General features: G+C 42.4%; 1 protein-coding gene across 1 annotated transcript in view; it reads left to right on the top strand.

Annotated features, from left to right (window-relative positions):
- The window catches only part of trip4 (thyroid hormone receptor interactor 4), a 93,311-nt gene that overhangs the window by 23,893 nt on the left and 45,000 nt on the right, over positions 1 to 24,418 (top strand). The window contains exon 12 of the mRNA XM_085768841.1: positions 14,964 to 15,066. Coding sequence (XP_085624967.1) covers positions 14,964 to 15,066 — 103 coding nt within the window. The remainder of the gene's footprint in view (positions 1 to 14,963; positions 15,067 to 24,418) is intronic.

Here is a 24,418-nt window from a genome sequence, read left to right as displayed (position 1 = left end):
CCCAAAAAAGTCTTCTACATGGATCATCAGCTGGATCACACTCATGACTTCTCTTCCTGAGACGTGCAGCTTCAGCCTCAGGTGTTAAATATTTGATCATGTGAAAGATCCTTGTACAAGATCTTTGAGTCAGTGGAAAGCATTAAAAAGTAATCCATCAACACCTTTTTCAGCCAGCTCACGGAGCTAATGTTAGCGTGATTAGCTTGCTAGCTGATTTCTAATTAGCCAGTAATGGCTTTAATTTAATTATAAAAGAATTTCTAATTGTACATCTGTGAATAAGATAAATACTAGCACTGATACTCAATGTACCAGGGAAGAGCTCTGTGCATGTTGGATATAGCAGCAGTAACTGAGGAGTGTTGGTTCTTGGCAAACAATCAGCGTTTTTTAAATTCTATTTCAATGAAGGCCTGTATTGTCGAGAGCCCAGAATAATTCAGGGCCGTATTTGTTCAAGGAAAATCCATGTAATCTCCAAGTGGTGCGGAAAGCCAAAAATATTTTTGCCCCCTTTGCAAAAATCTGTACAAGAATGAATTGAAATGCCCTCGCGAAGAGCTCTCATTCAACACCTTCTGTTTAACGGTTGACTGTATTTTCCCTTTGGAATATATCAGTAGGATCACCTTATCTATTGTAAGCTGTAGCACTAACCCATGGGCTTAGAGAAACCTAAAACTTGCCTTTGATAAGAATCAGGGGACAGCCTTCCTTCTGTGCTCCTCTCTCACACCGTGCTCATTGCCAGCCTTGGGAGGAGGAGGAGGAGGAGGAGGAGGAGGAGGAGGAGGAGGAGGAGGAGGAGGGGGGAAGAGACAGTTATTTCCCACAGAGGCTGAGTGAACACAGATGGGAGGGCTGTACCCCAAGCGCCAGAATATCAAAGCAAATATTCACCTTAAGAGACAGACATGTTCATAAACTCCCCAGTCCTTCTCAATTTCCACATTATGAAATCAAATGCCCACTGTGAAGAGGTTTGTTACCTTACTTAAAATACGAGCCCCTTTTTTGCTGACACCATCTGTGCTAAGGAGAGCTGGATTTGTGGCACCGATAAAAGGAGATTGTGGTGGAAAATAAGAAGTTTTAATGCCTTAGATACCCCGGATTGTTCTTTGAAGTCGGGGTTTGAAAGCAGACATGGTAATTGTCTCCAGGGGTTCTTGCTATGTGTGTGTGTGACTGCGTATGTACGTGTGTGAGTGCTATAAAGGAAACTAGTAAGTAGAGGAAGGGTTTGCCTGTGTGATCTTCTGTAAGTGTAGTGGTTGACTTGAAGTTGATACTTCAGCTCAAAATAATAATAATAAGAATAAAAACACCTACTTATTTTTTCATGCTGGGGATTTGAAGCTTCAAGAACCACTTTTCATCATAATGCTTTTCATGAAATAGTCAGGTTTTCAAAACAACATTTTCCCCCTGCACATTAGAAGTCTGTTTTCTTATTCTTATATACATGTCATTTTTGTGAGAGTCCTGCACTCTTCTAACAGAAGCCTGACTGTGAGTATGAGACGGAGCTCTTTTCCTTGGAAAGTTCCAGCAGTTGGCTTGTTGAGTCTAAAAAGCCTTGACTGTAGTCAGGCAGTCTTGTTTTCCTCTTTCCCGAGGGCCACCGCAGGAGGTGAAGTCATAAACATGGTTGGGAAAGTGGAACTGGGCTCGGCGAGGAAGTCTCTGTGAATCTCCCAGCGAAAACACATGACTTCACTACACCTGTCAGCAGCAGCGCAGCAGCTAAGAGGCTGATGCACAGCTCGCTTGTTGAGCTCATGAGGCGTGAGAGTAGGAAATACTTTTTAATACTCTTTACCCATCAGTCTTGTGGGCTTGGTGACAGCTTGAAATTATTTACATACCAGACAGTAATGAAGTTGCTGACACACAGAGCTGGTTCTTAAACACACCGCCACACAAAGGCATCATGTACCAACCTCTTCTACCAGAAAGAACCTGGTGCTAGTGCCGGTGAACCGGTTTGCTTTTCCACTGGCAAGGAGCTAAGTCAGGGCCACACCATCACATCAGTGTAAATCCTCATGACCTAACCGTCTCTGCTTACCAAGTAACGCTCAGAAGCACAGCAACGACACCATCCCCATGCAGTTGCTGCTTTGCAAACCAATATTGCAATACAGAGCCGGAATATACAGCTACTGGCTACAGCTATTACGGTACTGGTAATAATCATAATGTCATAATCACAGTGAACAGCGACCAATGAACGTTAGCCGTTGTCAGCCACAGCTGTAGCTGGGCTACAGCTTCGACGGTGCTTGCATCGATTACTGTTAGACAAACGTAATAATAACTATTGATAAGGTGAAATCCGGCAATCTGATTGGTTGTTAACTGTGATATAATGAGCGTATACCACCGCTACTATTCTAAAGCCTTATCACAGCATATCACTCTGCGTCAGGGAAGTAAGGACTTTGAGTACGAATGGAAGTTTGTTGTCATGAATCCATGATAACACACTGTTACAGTAGGTAGCAACGGGGTTTTTTTAAGGTAGCAAAAGGTAGCCGGTGTTTTGGCAACGTTAACAAATAGACTAAATTAGTTGAATTGACATGTTCAAGGTTAACTTTCATCTCAGAGGAGAGTTAACAATGGAGAGTGGATTGAGGGGTGATTTTTAACATCTAATAATCCTGCCTGGATTCCTTACTGGATAGTTTCATGTAATTGTCACAGCGATGGTTTTTTGCATAAGAAAAATGTTTTCCGTTTATTTAATTTAAAGTGCAGACACAATTGTGTAGTTTTTCTTTTCACGGGAGCAAAGTGTGTCCATTGACCTTTCGGCTGTACTGCAACAGCGAGCATTTTCTGAGAAGGAAACGTGTCTTTGCAGCTGAGCAGCCTGACACGGAGGCTGTTATTGGAAAACCGTGGCCCTGGTGCTGAGCCTCTAATAATGAGACATGTCTATCGTCAGGCTGAAGATATTAATAATGTAAAAATTCAGAAGCCAGTGTTGCACACTCCTAGATAATTAATGTTCACTCTCCAACTTGACACCGGTTGATTCTGCAGGTGAAGGAGTGCGTTCAATTTTTAATCATCCCCCGTGCAGCCCGGTGTGCCTGAGCTTCAATGAAAGGGACAAAGTGAGCTGCAATAGCTGTGTGTTTATATGGACAAGTCCAGGCTTGGTTTGGGTTAATGGAGTCCACACCAGCTCAGGGTCCATATGTTTGGACCTCTCCTCGCTGCCAGTAGGTAAAGGATTTACAAATGGAGTCTGAGAAGTCAGTGGCTGATGGACCATGTAGCTAAAGATGAAAACTTATATAGGGAGATTAATTGTGTTTAGGTTATTTTAGATTGGAGTTAATAAAAGAGTACCCGTATCAAAGGTAAAGATCTGTCTAATAACTCTTTTTCTCCTCTTCTATTTCATTATATATCATTTTTCATTTTTGTTTAGTCTATAAAATGTCATAAAGTACAGTAGATCATTTTATCCATCACACTTTACCAAAGCTTACACTGTCTTTGTAAAATCACTAATCATATTATTATTATTGATAGTATTGATCTAAAACCCACAGTTTCTTACTTACCATTACAGATACAAAGAAGAGTACAAATGAAATCTGAAACTAGGAAAGGTTTCCCAGTGGCTCATGGTACTTCTTCGCTAGAAAATGACTTTTGTCAACAGATTGATTGATAATAGAGTAATAGTATTTTTTTTTCTTTTTTTCAGCTCTTAGTTGAGAATTGTTGAGAGTCTTTAAACATAGACAAGCTCTAGACCTCCTGTTTGAGCTAGCCTCTATTGTGAATTGGCACTGTACAAATAGAATTAGCTTTGACTAAATAGTTGATTGACCAATCAATTAATTCACTTATTGTTTCAGCCCAGTTCAGTTTGTCTACTTTTTCACTAATATCAAATATGAATCACTTGTTCTTGGCTCAAAATTACATTTCTCTTAACAAAATGTTTGTGATTTAAGTGTTTTTAATGCACATTAATCAAAAGGATGGTGAACACACAAAAAAACAGATGGACTTGTTTTTCAGGAGGCGGTTGAGAAAACTGAGCGTGTTGAGCTGATGTTGAGCCATGCGTAGTGTAATTTGGCAGTTTGCCATAGAGATCCTGCTTGTGTTCAACTGTTGACACCCTCTTTGTCAGCATGAATAAACCAGTAAAACCTAAATGTTACCCTCCACCTGATCTGCTCCGCCCACAGACTGAACAGTTCACTTGGATTTAAAGAGATATTGATGCAGCCGTCAGTTTCCTGGTCCAGTGTTGACTCAGCAATAGCAGGTCAATGGTATTAATGAATATTAGCCCAGTGAATGTCTTCAAACCTGGTGTTGGACGGCTCTAAAGCTGTTTTTAAGTTGCATTGAATTTGTATATAAATTCATAAATAAGGCCCGTTCTGCCTGGCTGACATTTTTCTCCCTGCCAAAGGACAACCCAGTCAAGCCACGCTGTATGTACTTACTTTTGAACTCCAAAGCTGCTCTGACTGTTTGATTCATCACAATCAATTCTCCTTTGCCGCGTTTTCACGATGACAAGTTGCTGTTAATGAAACTCAACGCCTCCTGCACATGTTTCACAGTAAATGTGACGTGAAAAGATCATTTCTCCTCGACCGCTGGAAGGGCTTTTAATGTGAAGCAGATGGAGGAGCGAGTTTGGATTAACAGCAGATGAGAGTAAACCAGAAAACAGGGAGGATTCCTGTTAAAATATGAGGACAATTAGAAATAAAGGGCGTGTTTTATAATAATAGTCTGGTCTCACATGAAGGCCTCGCCCATTATTTGGCAATTTATGGTGTAACTTTTACTATTGTTGACCCAAATAGAAACTTACAACACAGCACAAATTGGTCATTTATGAATTGGCCACATCGGCTGTCTTAAGTCGGGACTTTTCCTTTAGCTGCAACTTAAATGTAATGTATAGCTGTCAGATTTATTCAAAATTTAAACTTCAAATAAATACATTACAGGAAAAACTGAGGGCGCCGTCAAAATACAGACGTATACAGACATACTGTAGTTGAGAATCAGCTTTAACTTGTGACTGTCCTGGTAACCTGCCAAGAAAACAAAGCAAACAAATGACGGATTAAGGCTATTTTGGTGGTGTTTTAAACACATAACCTCTGCTGCTCGTGTCTCAGTCAAGACAATAACACAAGACAGAGCTGGTTGACATTGTGAAACGGTTTGTGATCATGGGAGTTGCTGTCCTCACCACCATAACTGTAAACTTCTCTGGGTTTGTAATAAAAACATCGAATGAAGCAGTTTCCCATTTAAAGACACTGTTTTGCCAACACGCTGCACAGTGGAGACGAGACCTCAGGGAAGAGCTGGGAGTTGAGACTGACGCTCGTTTGTTTCGATTGTTTCTCTGACAACTTCTAAACCAGATTCTTGGGAGGTTTTTACCTTTTTTTTTTGTACAGAATCACCCACAGAGGTGTCCTCCACCTCATAATAAACTGAACAGGGGAGAAAAATGAGTAGAAAAAGATTTTTTGATGTTAAAAATGAGTGATTCTCCAACAGTATTCACCGGACACAGAAACTGGACATCTGCAGCAGGTTGGAGCTGAGCTGCCCAACGTTTGCTCAGCTTTTTTTCTCTGACCAGTTAAGATCCAGACATCCAATGACTAAACTGCTTCATCTGGTAGAAATATAGCTAGTTCAAAATGACCACGATGCCAAAAGATGTGGCATAAAACTGGCAGGCGCCCACGACACCAACACATGGTCATAGGAAATATAGCGTCACTGACAGGCGGCAAAATGAAACGTGTCATTGGTGGAAACATTTACAGTCATGCAAGTACACAACTCAAATATAAACAACATAGGGGGCGCTTGGTGGTTGAGTGGTTAGTGAGCACGTCCCATGTTGGCATGCACCTGAAACACTGATCGCCAGTTCGACTGCCGACTGAGACGATCCTTTGTCTTGTCTTTCTCCCTGTTCTTCTGTCTCTCGACTCTATCCTATCAATGAAGGCAAAAAACACCCAAAAATATATTAAATATATACAGAACATATGTCTAGTGATTTTTAGGTTGGTCACTTGAAGTTACATATTGTCATTATTATTAACTTAATTTGGAATTTGAATGCATTCCAACTTAAAGGGATAGTTCAACATTTTGGGAAATTGGCCCATTGCCATAATCCCTATAGTGTTAGGAATAGGTTTGTTACCTTTAATTGTCGGTGCAAGTTATTTTTAGAACAGCGCTATGAGACGGAGTTGTTTTTGAGGTAAATTCATGCAAAACCACTGATGCACGTTCCCGTCAAGGGCAGTTTTTTGGCAAGCAGTCTCTGCATTTACCTCAAAAACAATTCTGTCACGTAACGTTCCGTTATTATCTCATAGCGTGGTGAATGTGCAGGTCACAACTTGTCCACAAGAGCGTTTTGGGATGAGGGAAACAAAATTCCTTTTCTTTTAAGTATATATTTTTTCGCCATTAATGGAGAGGTGAGTTGAGAGAGAGACAGGAAATGGGAGGGAGAGAGGGGGGAATGACATGCAGGATAGGGCCGCACGATGCGGGATTTGAACCGGGGCTGCCTGCTGTGCGGACTATAGCCTCAACACATGGGGCGGGTGCTCTACCAACTGAGCTGAACACCGCCCCGAAACCAAGAAATCCCATTAGCCTCCGTAGCGTAGCTCTGAGCAGCTCGCGACTCTGCTCCGCCGTTCTAAAAATAGCTTGCACCGACAATTAAAATGAACCTACTGCTATGACTATAGGGATTATGGCATTAGGCCAATTTGCCAAAATGTTGAACTATCCCTTTAATGTAGAAATATAAGAAACTAATTTTCACATAACAGTTTAAGTACATTTTCTGGAGGTCATTTCAGGGCCACTTCTATAAATTAAATGATACATATACGTATAGTCACATAGGTATATTTATGCGTTTCTGTTTGTTCCCTGTTTGAGCCATGGAAAAACAAATAATCCGGTTGGTGTGTGCAAAAAAGCTGCGAGGCAGCTACAGTGTGGGTTTCCTGAAGGCAGCTGCGTGTGTTGGAGGGTTAATGAATGCCAGAAACAGGCTTGTGTTGTTTGGTGAACACGATAGATGAAAGAACGATTGGCGAGCGATTGCTGTTGCATACAGTTCCCGACGACACCCTTTCACCTCCCACATGTAGCCCGTAGCTCAGAGACAACCCATCTGTTTCTCCATTCCCAGGGTGAAACCAGCCTTGACAGAAGTAGCTAAGCAGTATTTCAAGAGTGGCCCTTTTCCGGCAAAGACACAGTTGGCTTTGTGTAGTTCCCTATCTATCAAAATCTCTGCCGCCACGTTCCTCCCTCACCTTATCCTCTTATTATCCATCTTTCTTACTGAATCGTATTCCTCATTTTCACTCTCTTGCTCTACCCCTCCATTCTGTGCCCCCCCCCCCCCCCCCTTCTTCGTCCCCCCTTATTCCACCCTCCTCATTTTTAAAAGCCACATGCTCCCAGCCCGTCTGGCTCAGTTGCACCCTGCCAATGAAGGGCTTTTTATTGGGCTGAGATTGAGTGCAGCCAAGCAGGGCCTGGCTAGGGCTGAAGCTGGGGCCAGCATCGCAGTTTCCCCCAACCCCCACCCCCCACCTACCCTCAACTGCACAGCCCACTCCACATGCCTGTTCTGGTCTGGCCCTGTCGCCCAGAAGGAGATTACTTGTCTCTGCTGCCCTTAATTGCCGACAGCAGCTGAAAAGAGCCAGAGAGAGAGAGAGGGAGAGAGGGAGACATTGTAGAGAGAGGAGAGGGAACAGTGTTGGCTTGTTGAGCTGTCACTTGACAAGCTTGGACCCAAAGGTTTGTGTTTCTTCTGTCAAATCCTGGCTCTGTATTTGCTGCTTTTATTAAGATGAATGTTGTTTTCATCAAATCTGCTGCTCATAACTCATGGTACTTTGGACCGTACTAAGAGTGAATACTACAGTAGGGAGCAGATGATGTATTGAGGAAGGTAAGCTGGTGAAACACTCATACTGAGGTATCAGCTTGTGTTCCTCTTTATTCTAAGGGTGTGTGGTAAGAGCAATAGGGCCACTGTGCCCTCTCCCTGCCCTCTAAGCCACTGTTACTTTTCATAGCCAAGGGCTTCCTTCCAGCAGCCCGTGCCCCCGCCGTCCCTTTTTACTTTTTCCAATGAACTTGTGAATTTCATATTATTACAGTTGGTTATTGTTGAATCCCCTCTGGCCTGATCGCAGCAAATTAAATAGTGGGCAGTTTATTGAATTGGCAGTCTCTGAAAAAGCTGTGAAGCTCTATGAAATTTCTCACCTCTTGGTTTTGCTGTTTAGTGTTTGTACTGTATGTACTGTAGTTTCCACTCAGCTGGTCTCTCGGTAGAATGTTTTGAATTTATATTTACAGGCCGGTGCCTGCCTAACTCCCACTCATTCTGCCTCAGTACGCACTATCAGAGCATCACAGTATGTCCAGCCTGCAAACACAGCAGTGCTTCAGTTTGAGCTGTTTGGGCACTGACTGGTTTTCCATTCGCTGGCCAGAGGAACTGATTCAACATGACTGACTGGCTGCTCATAGCATCTTCAGACTCACTGTACAAACATGAGGGTGGTATCGTGTTTAATACGTTTATCCCAGGTAGGTTTATTAGCTAGCTAGCTGGCTAGCAATTAATCAAAATATTTTTGGGCTGTACACAGAGCAAAAAGTGGACTTTTACCTGCAAATTTGCGGAATTTATTTGTATCAGTTTCACAGGATGACAATCACAGAAGAAAATTTAATTTCAAAGACTAATTTAAAACAAATGTGTATTTCTGTGGTGGGTGTTAAAGTATGGAATTCCTTAATAGTCAAAGAGAAAAGAATAAAAAACAAAAGTTATGGATTTTTAAATTTGTATATTGTTGGCTGTAAATCATTATGGCATTTCATCAGTTTGTTTTTTTGTTTTTGTTTTAAGAAAGGAGCAGGTATTATAAGTCTTCATCCTGCTCCTTTCCAATCCCGATTGAAATGAACAAATGAAATGATCAAAAAAAGAGGTCAATGACCACTTGGCAGTCGGGTTAACTGATACCAGGGTTCGATACTCACCTGGGGCATGGCTCTAACAACACAACGCAGACAGCCGCTACACAAGCACCAACAAACATCACATCATTGTTCATCATTTTTATATTATTTCCAGTGAAATTAAAATATAGAAATGACAGCTTCAAGTGACTTATATCATAATCACAATGTGATTTTTGAATTTTGTTTCTTGCATATTGTTCAGTCCTACTATCCAGGGTGAGGTCTATTTTCTAGAAACCCAACACTCAGGTGTACAGGACGTTGTGTTAGTTGGACTGAAATCAAACTAAATCGAACTTCTCACAGTCAGACTAACACACGCCCAGATAATGCGTTGAGGAGTCTAATTACTCTAGCGTGTTTACCTCGTCTGGACACAGAATGGCCGTGGCGCTCAGGGAACGCGCCACATTTCCTGCCGCGGGCTTTGGCTCAGCAGCTGAACAAAATATGTAGCAGAAGCAGAAGAAGCAGGTAACAAGTGTACAGCATGTACCAAATGTGCAGAGCTGTGAAGCTGTCCATGTTACCAGTACGCCGCTAGCTAAGATGCCTGTTGATTGTTGGGTCTGTGGAAAAAAGGTCCAATACTGAGAAGCTGAAAAGGAGCATGTGGTCATATGTACTGTATGTAAACCACTGTTGGTAAAGCTGTGTTGAGTGTGTGTGATGTGTGTGTGATCCAGCAGAAGCTGCAGGGTCATTGTCTCACTGTTGTCTGACTTTCAGCAGCCTGTAAACTTGCCCCAAGCAGAGGAGACAGTTTAATGCACCTGTCACACACCGTCACTATACACACACACCCTCAGATCTCGTCTACGCAAAACACTTTAGTCCTACTACCCAGGATGCCCCGGGGCGACCAGATTAAGAAACTGTCACTCTAACGACTCGGATTAGTGTGACACAGTGTTTCCACATAAACCCACCCAACGGTTTCATAATTCAATACCTGTGTGTGTCAGCAAGCTCAGCTCTAATTGCATTTGTAAGGAGGTCCACTCCGACTGCATTAGATCCTTCCTGATGAATGTGGAGGGCTTTAGCGAACCTCCGTGTCACACAACCACAACGTTTCATGCCCTTTTGATTAACATGGAATGGAAACAATTAGGTGGTGGTGGTAGTGGGTGTGGGTGGGTGAGGGGGGGTGGTGAGGAAAAGCAGCACATTCAACAGCTTTAAATGCTAATTAGCTAATGGAGGATGAAAGAGCAGGCAACTGGCGGGGTCTCGCACACCACACTCCAGCTCTGGCTGCAGCTCCGCTCGTTTCATCTGATTTTAGCGAGACCACCACCATTTTGTTTCCTTGTGTACCTCCGACATTACAGCCATCTTGTCTAACATGAGTTGTTTTGGGTTTGTTTTTTTCTTGTTAATTATCTCAAATGAGGCTGAACTCATCTTTTCAAACAGTGCGTCCTCTTCCTTCCTTTTGAATAATCACTCTGCCCTCATAAGCTGTGATACCTTCATTTTCTTTTCCCTTTTTGTGGTTATTTATAGACAGTAGAAACATTCCCATAGTCCATCAAAAAAAAAAAAAGAATGTGCTTTTTGTGTGTTCTCTACCACTGCAACACAGGCTTATGTGTTTAACCAACATTTGACCTATTTACACCAGACTGCTGCTGTATATTTATCTCAGGTCTGTAACTGCTGTTGTAATCAAATCACAGCCGAAAGCATGGTCATCTATCAGATTCTGTATAATCCAGCAGAATGAATGACACAGACTAATGCTTCTTTAAAAGTAATCACTGTGCACAAATTAAACCACTCTGGATTAAGGTGTCCTCCTAATGTACATTTAAATGGAGACTCTACAAAGTTGCTTACCTAAGTAAGCTATTTGAGAAGCGCTTGCATGGTGTTAACAGTTCCCAGGATCGATCCTTACATTGTAGGAGGAATTTCACATCCCCTCTGGCTGCTTTAAAGAAGGGATCCATTCTTTCTAACCTAATGGGCGTTAATTGCTACAGGAAAACACCAGGCTCATGGCTAATACAAACGAGAAAGGGCAGACAGCGGGGTCGACATGGTAATGCCAATGTGAGCACTAGCCATTTATTTGGAGCGGTTTCTTTAATGTTTTGATATGAACCTGCTGGCAACAAATTATTTTAAAGGAGACATATTCTGCCCCCTTTCCACAAATTAAAATAGTTCCCAGGTGTCTTAAAGACATGTCTGTGACATGATTTGGTCAAAATCCCCCAAAGATCAAACATCACAGCTTTTCATCCTCTCAAAACAGCCCTGTTCAGAACGGCTGGTTTCAGTGTCTGTCCCTTTAAATGCAAATGAACCACTGCTTGCCCTGCCCCTTCTACCGGTACCAGGTAGGGGTGGGGTTATGCAAATTTGAATCCTAGTTGCATCACTTGAAGACATCTGAGGTAACAGCTCATAAAACCACATGGATTTCAACCTAGGGAGCCTGAACATTACAGATTTATTTCTCACATTTTGGGGGCCGGACGGCAAGACAAACACCCAAATATATGTTAAACAGACACAGAGGAGGTTTTTTTTGGGGTTATAAAAAAGTCTCATATTAATGTGGATGAATCTACGTTACCCACACTTGTTAATGGGTTAATGGGCTTTATAGTTATTTTGATATTATTATTTAGTGGTCGGCTCGCCCAGCATTTCCTAGTTTTGGTTTTGCGGACGCTGCCCGGCGGGTCATGGTAATAACACCGCCTACTTGCGGTTTATGGTCGGAACTATGACGGTATCTGATCGTCTTCCAACCTCCGACTTTCATTCTTGATCAATGAAAACATTCTTGGCAAATTTTCTCGCTTCCATCCGTCTTGCGCTGGTCTACGAATTTCACCGTGCGCTCCGAGGCTCATGGGAAATGTAGTGTGAAATTCCAAAACTCCTCGTTGTCCCTTTAAAGAGCCTTCAAAAAGTGATATTTCCATAATATGTCCCCTTTAAAGATGAAAACCAACAAGAAAGACCAGGGTCTATGTGAATGTGTGGTTTCAGGTACTGGTTGGAGTTAGAGTTATAGATATTGAAGGTTCAACACTGGATCAAAGTGAGAAATTATGAGAATTTGAGGATTTTACAGCAGTTACTTGATGTTATGTTACCAGGAGTGTGCACTACTCCTACTGTCTATTTTCCTGCAGTGCTGCTCTTGTAGGTCACAAATATATTTTCATTTACAGAAAAGAAACCAGCCTTGACAGCCTTTTTTTTTTTTCTTTTTACAAAACCTCTCTGAAAGAGCTATTATGGTGCATTTGTTTGCTGCTGCTGGGGCCACTATACGAATACTCCCATCAGAGCTGCTTGTCTGTTGGATAGCTTTCCAAACATCTAGCATTCCCCACCACTTCACACTGTGGTGCGAGAGGTGAGAAAGTATGAACCCCTCTCTCTCTCTCTCTCCAGCTCTCTTTCTTTTTTTCAAAATTCATTACACAACTATTTAGGGCACTTTTTCATGTGGACAACCGAGCGCAACACTGTGAGAGTCTTTGTGGAGAGACTGTCAGAAAATATGTGCTGTTAGTGTTATCCCCCAGCATTTAAACAAAATTGTGTGGCCATTCAGAACAATAAACACTTGATTTCTGATGTGGTTTAACGGCTCGTTGTGAGAACCAGTTGTGACGGAGCACGATGCCGACCCTTATACATAATTGCGGCGCTCGTGACTGCTGGCTACAGCTGGACGGGGTGTATTTGGAAAATAAACTCCAGTGCCTGTGTTGATGAAGGAACACGCTGCACAGTCTGACAGTGAAGTGTTTTTAATCATCTCCGTTGAACAGCGGAGGTCTGAGGTGAAGAGGAATACACTACACCAGGCTTCAGCCACTAGTGTAGATAAAGTGGAGGAACAAACCTATCTGTTGTTATTTTGTTTTTGTCGACAGGAAGAAAAATTTATCTCAACACGCCACACCACATTCTTTCTTTTTTTTGCAGCTCCAACCCTCACCTCGTTTAACCCTCCTCTAAATCACAGCTTATTTTTTGCTAAAGGGCTGTAGGGAGTTCTAACTGGGAGACTTCACACTTGGCTGGAAGACCTCATTTCAATGAAATCACTGTGTCATTTTGCCGTAGGAGGAAGAAATCAAGGGGCTCTTTAAGGCTCCCCACCAATGTCTAATGACTGAGTGTTTATGTATTTTATCACTCGCTGGCGTATTGCGCACAGGTTGACATGGACTGTAATCTGAAATAAACATCTCTATCATCTTTCCCCAGTTCGTCAGCGGGCCCCTGTACAGATGGATTGCCGACTCTGTTGATTTCCCTTAAAAGCCCCAAATTTGTCACAACCTTCAGTGCTCCTTTGAGGGAGATAGGGAGGCGGAGAATAAGAGCAGAGAGAGGGGTGGGGGTGGGGAAGGGGGGAGGAAAAAGCATGCTGTCATGAAAAGAGCCACTTCCTGGCCGGCTAGATGCAATCATGGGCACTATCTGATAGCGCCGGAGGAAATTGGATGAGCTGAGAGCCGTTGGCTGCCAGTGATGGGAAAGATGACTCCTTTGTCACTGTGTCAGTCAATTCCCGACTCTCACCTGAGAGACCAATCAATAACACGGGGGGGGGGGCTTTCTCTTGTCTCCAGGCCTCTCTGTGCTGTAGGCTGCTGTCAGTTATGCGCTGTAAAACACCCTCTCCTTCATTGGAACGTTGTACGGTCGCACATAAATACGTCAGGAGGTGCAGCTCAGTGAGACGCATGTAGACGTAAGCCCATTTATTTAATTGTGATGTGTTACAATTTCAATATTCAGTGTGCTATTAATAAGTGAACACATCAATATTGTGCACAGAGTTTTAATAGTATTTTCTCTCGCTGTGCGTCTGCCACACCAAACATCTGATTTTAAAAAAAAAAGTCTTTGCACGTTTGATTTCAATGCTGGTTGTAATAAATCTCAGCTCGTTTTCACTGTTCGCACGTGGTTGTAACTGTTCTCATTAGCAGCTGCATCATTAGCCGTGCGACTATGGCGCGCACACTCATAACTATCAGTTGCTGTCAGGCATGTAATGTTATGTTACATCAGGCAAGCGGGACAGCCGGCGTTGACGTAGGCGTCCAAACAAGAGACGCTCACTGAATGATTCATAACTGTGACACACTGAGCTTTAATGTTCTATATTAACTCTTTAGTATCTTTTAATGCAGCTCTCTATCACACTCGGCCAAAGGACTGGCTCACACTGCAGGTTACGTCTCTTAATACTGGATTAGGAAAATCCAGTTTTTCTTACTGTTGCACCTGCAACCTGGAACAATCTCACCTTTATCAGTAGGACAATAACATAACTGCATCTTATTTTACTTCCAGCTACTTTACTTTTTGGGATTTCGGATTTCGGATATGCCTGTATGCTTCAAACGTTTTGTGTTGTGTCTTGTCCACGGATATGTGTAACGGAGGGTCCGGGTGCACTCACTCACCCATAAAGGACGTGCAAACCTGACTGCTAAGCGGTCATTGACCTCTTGGCACAACAGTTTGGTTCGAACCCCATCTGGGGCAGTTCGTACCGAAACACAATGCAGAGGACCAGATTAACATCGGCTACATATACTTGTATGCTTCAAACGTTTTGTGTTGTGTCTTGTCCGCAGATATGCTTGTATGTTTCAAGCATTTTGTGTTACTGTATGTCTTGTCCTCAAATGTTTTGTGTTTTGTCTCGGCTATATTCCAAATGAGGTTTTCTCCTCAATATATTTCCGAGTTTAAATAAAGGTTATAATAACGTTATTTTCTGCACAATATGGCCATGGTGGTCGCATGTAAGGTGATGCTAAACTGTTCTTCTCTCTCCACCCCCAACCCTCACCCTGCAGTTCCCTGGTACCTGTGAGGAGTCAGCCTCCCCATTCGTCTTCATCTGCACCAACCCTCAGGAGATGCTGGTGAAATTCCCCATGAAAGGGAAGCACAAGATCTGTAAGTCCTCCTCCTTCTTTCATGTGAGGGGATTGGGAAGTGGAGTGGATGAAATTAGCCCGACTCAACTAACAGTTTTCATCATTCCCTTATTTTCCATCTGCTCCCCGCCCCCCCTCCCTTCTGCATTCGTACATGTCGCACCACATACGTTAAATGGACACGTGAAAGAGCGATAACGCTGCATCCATTTCCTGATTACTTTGTTTTCATTAATAAAACAAGAATTACAAACGTACATGCACAAGGCACGCTACCGCATGCACATGTACAGACTCTCTCTGAGAGCCATCTGTAAAGACGGGGATTCTGCTGTCAGGTTGCCGGGGGGACAAGCCGAGCCTGGATGTGCAATGTTGTTGCTGTATTGTGTGATTTATAATAGGACTCAAACACGTTTTCCCTCTGCTGCCATTGCTGCTGCTGCAAAATGATGTACCTGCAAGCTCTTTTGTTAATATTTCAAAACCCTCTAAAGACTTGAGAGGATTGTTTATGCAGCTGTGCCTCTTTCACATCTTTCCAGATCGATGGAGAGGGCTTTTTTTTCTTTCTTTCTTTCTTTCTGAGAGAGAGAGGCTCAAGGTAGAATCTAGCAGGAGCTGTGCCCTTTTTTTATTCCACTAAAATGGATGTGATGGCATTGTCTCCAGTTTTGTGAAAACGAGGAACAGTTAAGAAGGTTTTACAGGTTTAAGCGTAGACCTGAGCAGACAAGTGAAATGAAGTGTGCATTAAATGTGAGCACGTCATGAAAAATGTGTTCAGGTTTGAGCGCCGGTACAAAGACGGGTTCAGTGAGTGCCTGAAAATACTGTCAGTCCTCAGCCCTGTTTCAGAAATCATCAAACTGTTGCACTTTCCCACTCCACGACTTTGGAGGGAAGGGATCACACCGCTTTTTTGTTTTCATTTTCACACTTTCACCTTTCATTCCGTCATTAATTCCACACCTGAGCCTGATAAGATATGCTGACACATTGTTATAGGTGTACTGTGGGGAAATGTCCCTACATTATTTAAACTGACAGTAACTTGTAGGTTTATGAATCAGCAGCTTGCTTATAATCGGTCGATAAATAAATAGTGTGTTGCCTTTTTTATTTCTGCAGTAGCTGCAGCTATATATTTTTTATTTCAAATGTCTACGTCTCTAAAGACTGAACTGAAAACAGATAAAGTTTTATTTTGATAACGTAACGTTTCCTCTGTCCACACAGAGATCCCGTCGGCGGTGTTCTCCGGTGTGTTACTGTCACAGCACTGCCTTCCTTATTGTCCTGTCTGCCTCCCGGCTTTGTTCCAGCTATGGCTTTCACATGTGTAATTTCACATATCTAGTCCCAGCCGAACACAGTGTCATCACCACCTCTGATCCTCTGATGAGTGTGTGGTAATGCAGCCCAGAGACAGCACAATCAGCAGCACCTATTGTCATTTTGTTACTGTCGGGCAAAACGTATTTGATTGTACAATCCGAAATCTTTTATCAAGACTTACCATTTTCAGCATGTATAGCTCAGAGGTTGTTTAGGTTTACTGCAGCAAAGTGGATTTTGAAATGTAACAGCCAGGCAGAGCGGAGAGGGATGAGTCTATATACAGTATATAGTCTAGGCTTATACACACACCTGGAGCGTCAAACTAATGTACCTGAAAAGTGAATTATAGGTGACACCAGTCAGTCATTCTGTGTGACACTGTGTAAAAGACAATTATGTAAATCAAAAATCAATATATTTGATATTGGGGTCCCTTCACATCAGTCACATCAAATCAAAAAAGCATTTTCATAATATATCATGTTGTAACAGGATAGTTCAACATTTTGGCAAATTTACCTAGAGTTAAGTTCATTACCTTTAATTATTGTTGCATGTTGTTTTGAGATCTGCGGAGCAGAGACGCGAGCTGCTCAGTGAACACATGGAGGTGAATGGTACAGGTCCCCTGTCCCTCAAATACACAATCCAACAACTCCAAAACGCTCTGGTGGACAAGTTGTGACCTGCACATTCACCATGCTATGAAATAATAATGTAACATTATGAGACAGAGTTGTTTTTGAGGCAAATGTAAAGCCAGATCTACTTTTCAGACACGGCTGTTGGGCAGAGTGATTTGAAGTAGTTCCGAGTATTCTCTTCACGTGTCGTAATGTTACATACATGATTATTTCATAGTGTGGTAAATGTGCAGGTCACCACTTGTCCAGAAGAGTGTTTTGGAGTTGTTGGATTGTGTATTTGAAGACGTTTTGAGGGACAGGGGACCTGTACCATTCACCTCCATTGTGTTCACTGAGCAGCTCACGTCTCTGCCCCGCTGATCTCAAAACAACATGCACAGATAATTAAAGGTAATGAACCTACTACTATGATTATAGGGATTATGGAATAGGCGAAGTTGCCAAAATGATCAACTATCCCTTTAAGTAATTTGTAAAATAGTCCCTTTGCCTCCTGTCTTCACTCTGTGTTAGCATACTATCTGTAGGTATTAGCTCTTCTCAAGTAGTGGGCATTGATGACACCATGCTCCCAGCTGTCCGTGCTAGTCCAGGTGTTTGGATTGGTTATCTCCTGATACTCTGGACTCAGCTTGTCCGTCCTGTTCTATTCACCAGCCTGATATTCACTATCTCACTCTCTTGCTCTCTCGCCCCCCTCTTCCACCTCAATTCCCACTGCATCTCACGGGTCAAGGCTTTACCGCTCCTCTTACTCAGGGGGGCTTAGCACAAGTATTTCTTTTTTTTTTTTTTTTTTTAGCTCCCGCTGCAGCTTACATTGACAAGATCTGCTTGTCACTGGCATCGCCGGCCATCTCATGCCTCATCAGAATGAGCAGGGAAAAGCAGCCGTTGCCTGCTTTTTCATTCCTTTCAGCAGATCCAGTGATTTACGGCTCAACATGGGTTAAGAGTTAAAGGGATAGTTCACCCTAGAATGATATTTCGCTCATTATCTACTCACCCTCATGTTGACTAAGGGCTGGAAGAAGTTTCAGAGTCCTCCGTGGCTTCTCTGAGTTACAGGGGGTCTTGGCATAGCAGTGCATGTCCATATAACGGTTGCAAAGGGACACCGGAGCTCTTCGTAAAAAAACACACACAAAAAAACATCCAAATACCTCCATGATGCTCGTATGTAATGTCCGTCTTGTGCTGAAGCCCCAAATTGCGTAATTGTCCCGAAGAAAATTAAATAAGTCTATATTTTGAGCTTGTTTGTAGCGGAAGCTTCTCGAAGCTCCTCTTCCTGGTCCGTCCAAATCTCGCGTGATTTGCGCCGGCGTCAGCATGCGTCAGTGCGGTTACTGCGAATCACGCGAGATTTGGACGGACCAGGAAGAGGAGCTTCGAGAAGCTTCCGCTACAAACAAGCTTAAAATATAGACTTATTTAATTTTTTTCGGGACAATTACGCAATTTGGGGCTTCAGCACAAGACGGACATTACATACGAGCATCATGGAGGTATTTGGATGTTTTTTTGTGTGTGTTTTTTTACGAAGAGCTCCGGTGTCCCTTTGCAACCGTTATATGGACATGCACTGCTATGCCGAGACCCCCTGTAACTCAGAGAAGCCACGGAGGACTCTGAAACTTCTCCCAGCCCTTAGTCAACATGAGGGTGAGTAGATAATGAGCGAAATATCATTCTAGGGTGAACTATCCCTTTAAGTGGGGTTTTTTTTTTTTCATTTTTTGTTCAATCAGCTTTGATACAGGCAAGTCAGGTTGTCAAGTGAAGTTTAAAAGCAGAGCAGAAACAAAGCTGCCTGGGTATCACTGTGTGTCACCACCTCTCAGTTTGTTCACTGGAATCGTAGTTGGTTTTTATCGTCAATTATTTATTCATCCTTCAATTAACTGTTACCGTAGCAACAGCTACTTTTCCTGGGATCCATTTTGAAATGAACAAACTATTCAAATGCTCATAAATAACTGATATAATCCCCATCCATTAAGACAATATTACAGTAAACACCAAACATTGTAAAATCACATTAAATCCAAGTACATGGGGAAATTAAATTAAGCATCTTGTTATTCTGCCAAAAGTGATAAGAAATATCCTGCCATGCTAGAAGTGTGTTTGTCTTCACCTGCCACTTTCTCTCTGTCTTTGCATTCTGTGCTTGGGAATCAATGTTTTTCTTATGAATGGGAGGTGTTTTGGTTGGTGTGGATGCCAAACCAAACACATGAGCCCCAAAGCTGCATGATGCTGCGGCCCGGTCTGAAGGATCCTTGGCTTCAGCTGATGCTTTGCTTTTTCCTGACGGTGTAGTCATCTTGCAGATTGGACAGGAGAGGACAGGGGAGCAAACCAGTCCACATACTGATGGACAATATTGGATGCATTCGGCAATTATCAAATATTGCGACACTGCCCCCCCCCCCCCCACCTCTCTTTCTCCTGCCAGTTTCACAGTGGGCTTTGTAGATAATATGTTAGGCACTGCTAGATGCAAACTCAGGTTGATCAGTCATTACCCTGTGGAGTCTGTGGCATTTAAAATGGCAAATAGCCAAGGCTCACTCCCTGTAATAAGGGATGTGCATTATGGTTTATGGTCACATCCTGTGAACATTTGTATCAGTCTGTGTGTGCGTGTGTGTCTCTGTGTGTGTGCTGCTGTGTATGCTGAAGGTCACACTGGGTGTTGAAAGCTATTTGGCTCTCTGTCCCGAACCCAAGTGTCTTTTTTCTCTTCCTTATACCGACTCCCTCAGTTCCTCTGTGTTTTCAATAGCCTGGCATTCTCTGTATGATATACCGCCCAGATGCTTTCTTCATGTAGTTTTTGTTATATCCGATGCAAAATGTCAAACCACACCTGCTCTTCACTCTGTAATGATAATTTATTTTCCATGAATAGTTTTATTATTTTAATTTCTCTTGTGCAAAAATGACTGGACCTGGAAAAAACAGTTGATCAGCTGATCCCAGAAATGCAGAGTTCATTATCCTGCAGCACGTAGAGCTCCTTGAAAGTTGGAGCGATGACAGTCCTGACATAAGCCATCTCTACACACATCTCTAGACAGATCTGAATTTATTTAAGCTTAACTTTAGGTTCCTCCAAGTGTGAAGGCAGACGTTTGGAATCACAGTCCTTTCTCAACTTAAATTAGCAGACTTGCAAACTGGGACTGGTGTAGCAGAATGAGCCAAAGCTGCCAGATGCTGTCAAATTTTTTTAACATTCCTATTACAAATCCTACAAATTATTAAACTTCTATTTATGTTCCATGAGTGAAACGGGTGACGTAAGGCCCCATATTTTACACTTTTACAGTATTTTATTCAAAGATAAAGAAGAAGACAGTATATTTGTGATTTTAAGAACCAAAAACAACCTAGTTGTTCTGATTGGCTGCTTTCTGACTGACTGTAGTAACCAGGTAAACAGTCAGGCCCTGTTTACACGACAACGCTCGTGGATGAAATATTGAATGAAAATATTTCATTGGATGTGCCTTTCGTTTAGATGGCGACGGCGTTTTGGAGGCTTGAAAACACAAAAAAGAGAAACCACTCTCCAGAGTTGAAATCTGAAAAACGCTGCAGAACCTAGACCTGATTTATAATCAGCCAAGACACCGACATCTACCTTCATAAAATATGGGACCTTTAAGTCTTTTGCTTGATGTAATGAAATCAATGTAAGCAGCACACATTGTACTGATTGAAGAGGGAGGAGAGACTGCAGCAGTTTAAAAACAAAACAGTCTTCCAACATGCTTTTAACAAGGAACAGCCCATTCCCAGCTCAGTGTGGTGGTGAGAGTAGAACTTGTGATATTACATGTGAATTCAGTCAGCTTTGTGAGTCTTGGCTCATCTTTTTCTATGAAGATTAGTCACACTAATGGCTTTCCAGCAGATACAAAGGAACTCTCTTTCGCAGAGATTTGATCCAACTACAGGGAAGGAAGTCATGGATATAATTGCTAAGCTGAGAAATTCAGCTTCAGCAGCAGGTCATGATGAGATCTTTTTTATCTCTTGTAGCGCAAGTCATTGACATATATAATCTCAAAATCACTAGAGACTGGAGGCATTTCAAAAGACCTCAAGGTCGACAAAGTATAGTTCTCCTGTCTCCACCCTGAGGCGCTCAATTCATTCAGCTTCCATTTCCTCAAAAGCCATTTCAACTATTATCAATAGCAATTTCTTTTTTTTTAAACATTCACTCACTTAGCCAGTTTTTTCTTTATATACGATCTTATTTTACTATCCCAACAGTTTTGCTCTCATGTTGTCTCACAGGTTAATGCACATGAATGAAACATGTTTTGTTGACATGAAGGTATAGAACTAGCAAAGATGAGAAAGAGGCTGCAAGCAACAGAGACAGGCTGTTTGGAGAGATAAAAACAAATTGCATACACACTGTTGATATAACTAGAAAAAAAACTGTATAATTATCCATCTACCACTGTTTCACTCCCGTGCTGTCTCTTTTATTTTTGAAAGAAGACTATCATTCTCATGGTTTATGAGCTGGGTTAGTGTGCTGTGCAGAGTCACGGAGAATCAAAAGTATTTCAATTATTGTTTTTGCTTGTTTTTATTTTTTAGGAAACTGCACTTGATATTAACATCTGTTTCTGAGCAGTTTCCCACTTTCCTCTAAGAACTCATAACTGTCATGACAAACACTTTCTCCACTCACTCAAAATTGCAGGAGACTTTCTTGGAAACATCCTGGTAACTCACCAGATAATCTTTGGACAATTATGATGAGAGTTTGCAAGAAATTAGAGCCCACACACAGACACGGAAGATACAATTATGTTTTATACTAGCAGCTACTGTCTGTACACGCGTGTTATCATTTGTCCGCGTGTGCTGTGTTGGAAAATATGGTCCATTGAAATCCAGTACAATACATTTTAAGCACCCTTATGGGAATTGCTTGAGGCAAAGAAATCTATATTTACTTGTTCCCGTGTAACAGCCACGTGCCAGGGGACTAGTGAGTATACATCACAAATAAATGATTCTCTTTATTTGGCTGTTATGTATTCCACATCATACCCCTTGTACACACTGCACTTCCAGCTCTCTGTTCAATGTAATTTGCATTTCCCGCGCATACATTATGGAGCTGTTGCAATATGTATGGCTTTTATCCCTCACTTGCATCGCAAATGGAAAATAACACAATATATTCCCAGTGAAAATGTTGTATAGCTGAATTTTGCTCCACTAACCATCAGCTGCACTGTTACCTTGTTATTACCTCTTTGTTTTACGTGTGAACTCACAGCTCCATGGGACTGCAAATAGAGAAAGCCAATTACCTAACAAATGTCCACCTCCTCTCCTGAGGTGGTCATGATTCTTTTTTTTTTCTCCTTTATTTCTCCCCTGCGCTCTTCCTCTGTCATCCACCGCCGGGAGACAGAAAGAGGTTAGAGTGGCGGAAGTCCTGTTTTGGTTATTTATTCATGGATTTTCCATTTAATATTCATGCCTTTTTCAGGACTATCTGGGTGCAGAGGAGAATTCGCTGCCTCGGAGGCAGCCGGGGCCAAAAATCAGGTTTCAGCTCGAATGAGCCCGGCGGATAAAGGGGAGAGAGGGAGAGATAGATAGAGAGGAACGAGAGAGCAGGGTTTCATGTGTTCTCTAGTAAATGAGAGGCAGGCCTTGAAGGTGACAGGCTGTGTTTATTACTGATCTGTCAGCCGGTTAATGGGGAGAGGAGAAGAGAAGAGAGAGGAGAGAGCTGAGCTGTCGAGCAGAGACCAGGGTACACAGGCATGGGAGCAGCACAGAGCCCCAAGCAATAAACTTTGCCACAGTAGATGTGCTTGTCCTTACACATTCACTGACGACGCTCCTGCATGTTAAATTCTCTCTAAATCAGAATCTGCACAGAAACAGTATTTTTGCTCTGGTTGTCATGAAATAATAAGTATTCTTTCAGCGAACAAACATTAAGAGAAGGGATTAAGACTCAGACTGTTGTTAATGCTCCTCTTCAATCCCAAAGGTGTGAATTCCATCGTCTGCCTGTGTCTGCGAGGGTCTGTGCAGCACAGCCCCAAATTTATGACTCTGCAGACTGTGCACAGAGAAAAAAGAGTTTACTATATGAAGGCTGAGACGAGCTTCGCTGCATGTAGCAGAACATGCAGAGTTTACGTCTGGAGCTGTTTTCCTGGCTGCACATACAACTTGTAAAACGCTTTCTTTGTGCTGTTCTGAACCTCCTGACACCAGTCATGTCTTTCAGTCAGCTACTTTGAAGGTCTTTAGAGATTAGTTTGCTTTGTTACCCACAATGCACTCACAACAAACCAAATAACCACATAGGTCATTTTTTTTAACCCTCTTCTCATATGACTGGTTACCACAAACACTGTAAAGGCTTACTGATTGTCGCCATGGTTACTAATAACATGGGCTGTGTCCGAAATCACTCACTTCCCACTATATAGTGGACTACATAGTGAATATGCCATTTTGTAGCGCTGTCTGATGTTTAGTGAGTATTAATATTCCCTGTATAGTCGACTCATAGTGTTCACCAGAAAGGTCAACAAATCAGACAATCAAGATATGATCATTTACTGACACCTAAACCAAGAACAAATTTACTGTAATATACAGAGTCATTATAGGATGGAACACATTACCTACTAACATCAAAAATATTCACTCAAAACAACATTTTTAAAAAGGTAGTAAAAGACTATTTAAAGGTATAATGTGTAGGACTTCCCCCCATCTAGCGGTGTGGTTGCATATCTGAACGTATTCTTGATGTTGCATTCACGTGAAATCGGACAGACGTCAGACAGACAACAGACGCTGCATGTAACAGGATAAACAAGCTTCTATGTAAACAAGTGGTCCACCAGCACGAGACAAAACAATACAGGCGTGACAATATGTTGTCATGGTGATGTCGTATTGTTTAGCTGACCCACGTTTTACCGTCTTTCACTCGTCAAGTAAAATGACATCCGGTTGGTTTGCCGACGGCCGTCTGCCTGACTGCACCTGAATGCAACATCAGTGCCTCCGTCCTTCCTCACACTACACAGTGGTGACAGTTTTAACAGGCGCTACCTGGAAAACTTTCTCCCCGAGCCGACAGCTACGCTGAGTTTCCGTGGTTACCTACGGTCACGCTGCCACTCAACGTAAAAAATGGCGATGCAACATGGCAGCCTCGGTTCGGTGCGTCGCCCACTTATGTATTTGTAACGACTTGTAACAACTCATTCTAAGGTACGAGAAAGCTTTCATTTGTATGCGGGTGTGATTCGACTTCAGTGAAATACGTATTTATGAAAGACATATTTGATTTTTGCTAATAAAAAG

This window comes from Trachurus japonicus, chromosome 3 (genome assembly GCF_045865225.1).
Source record: "Trachurus japonicus isolate A0001 chromosome 3, Traja_1.0".
NCBI lineage: Eukaryota > Metazoa > Chordata > Actinopteri > Carangiformes > Carangidae > Trachurus > Trachurus japonicus.
This window is presented reverse-complemented; position numbering and strand designations above follow the sequence as displayed.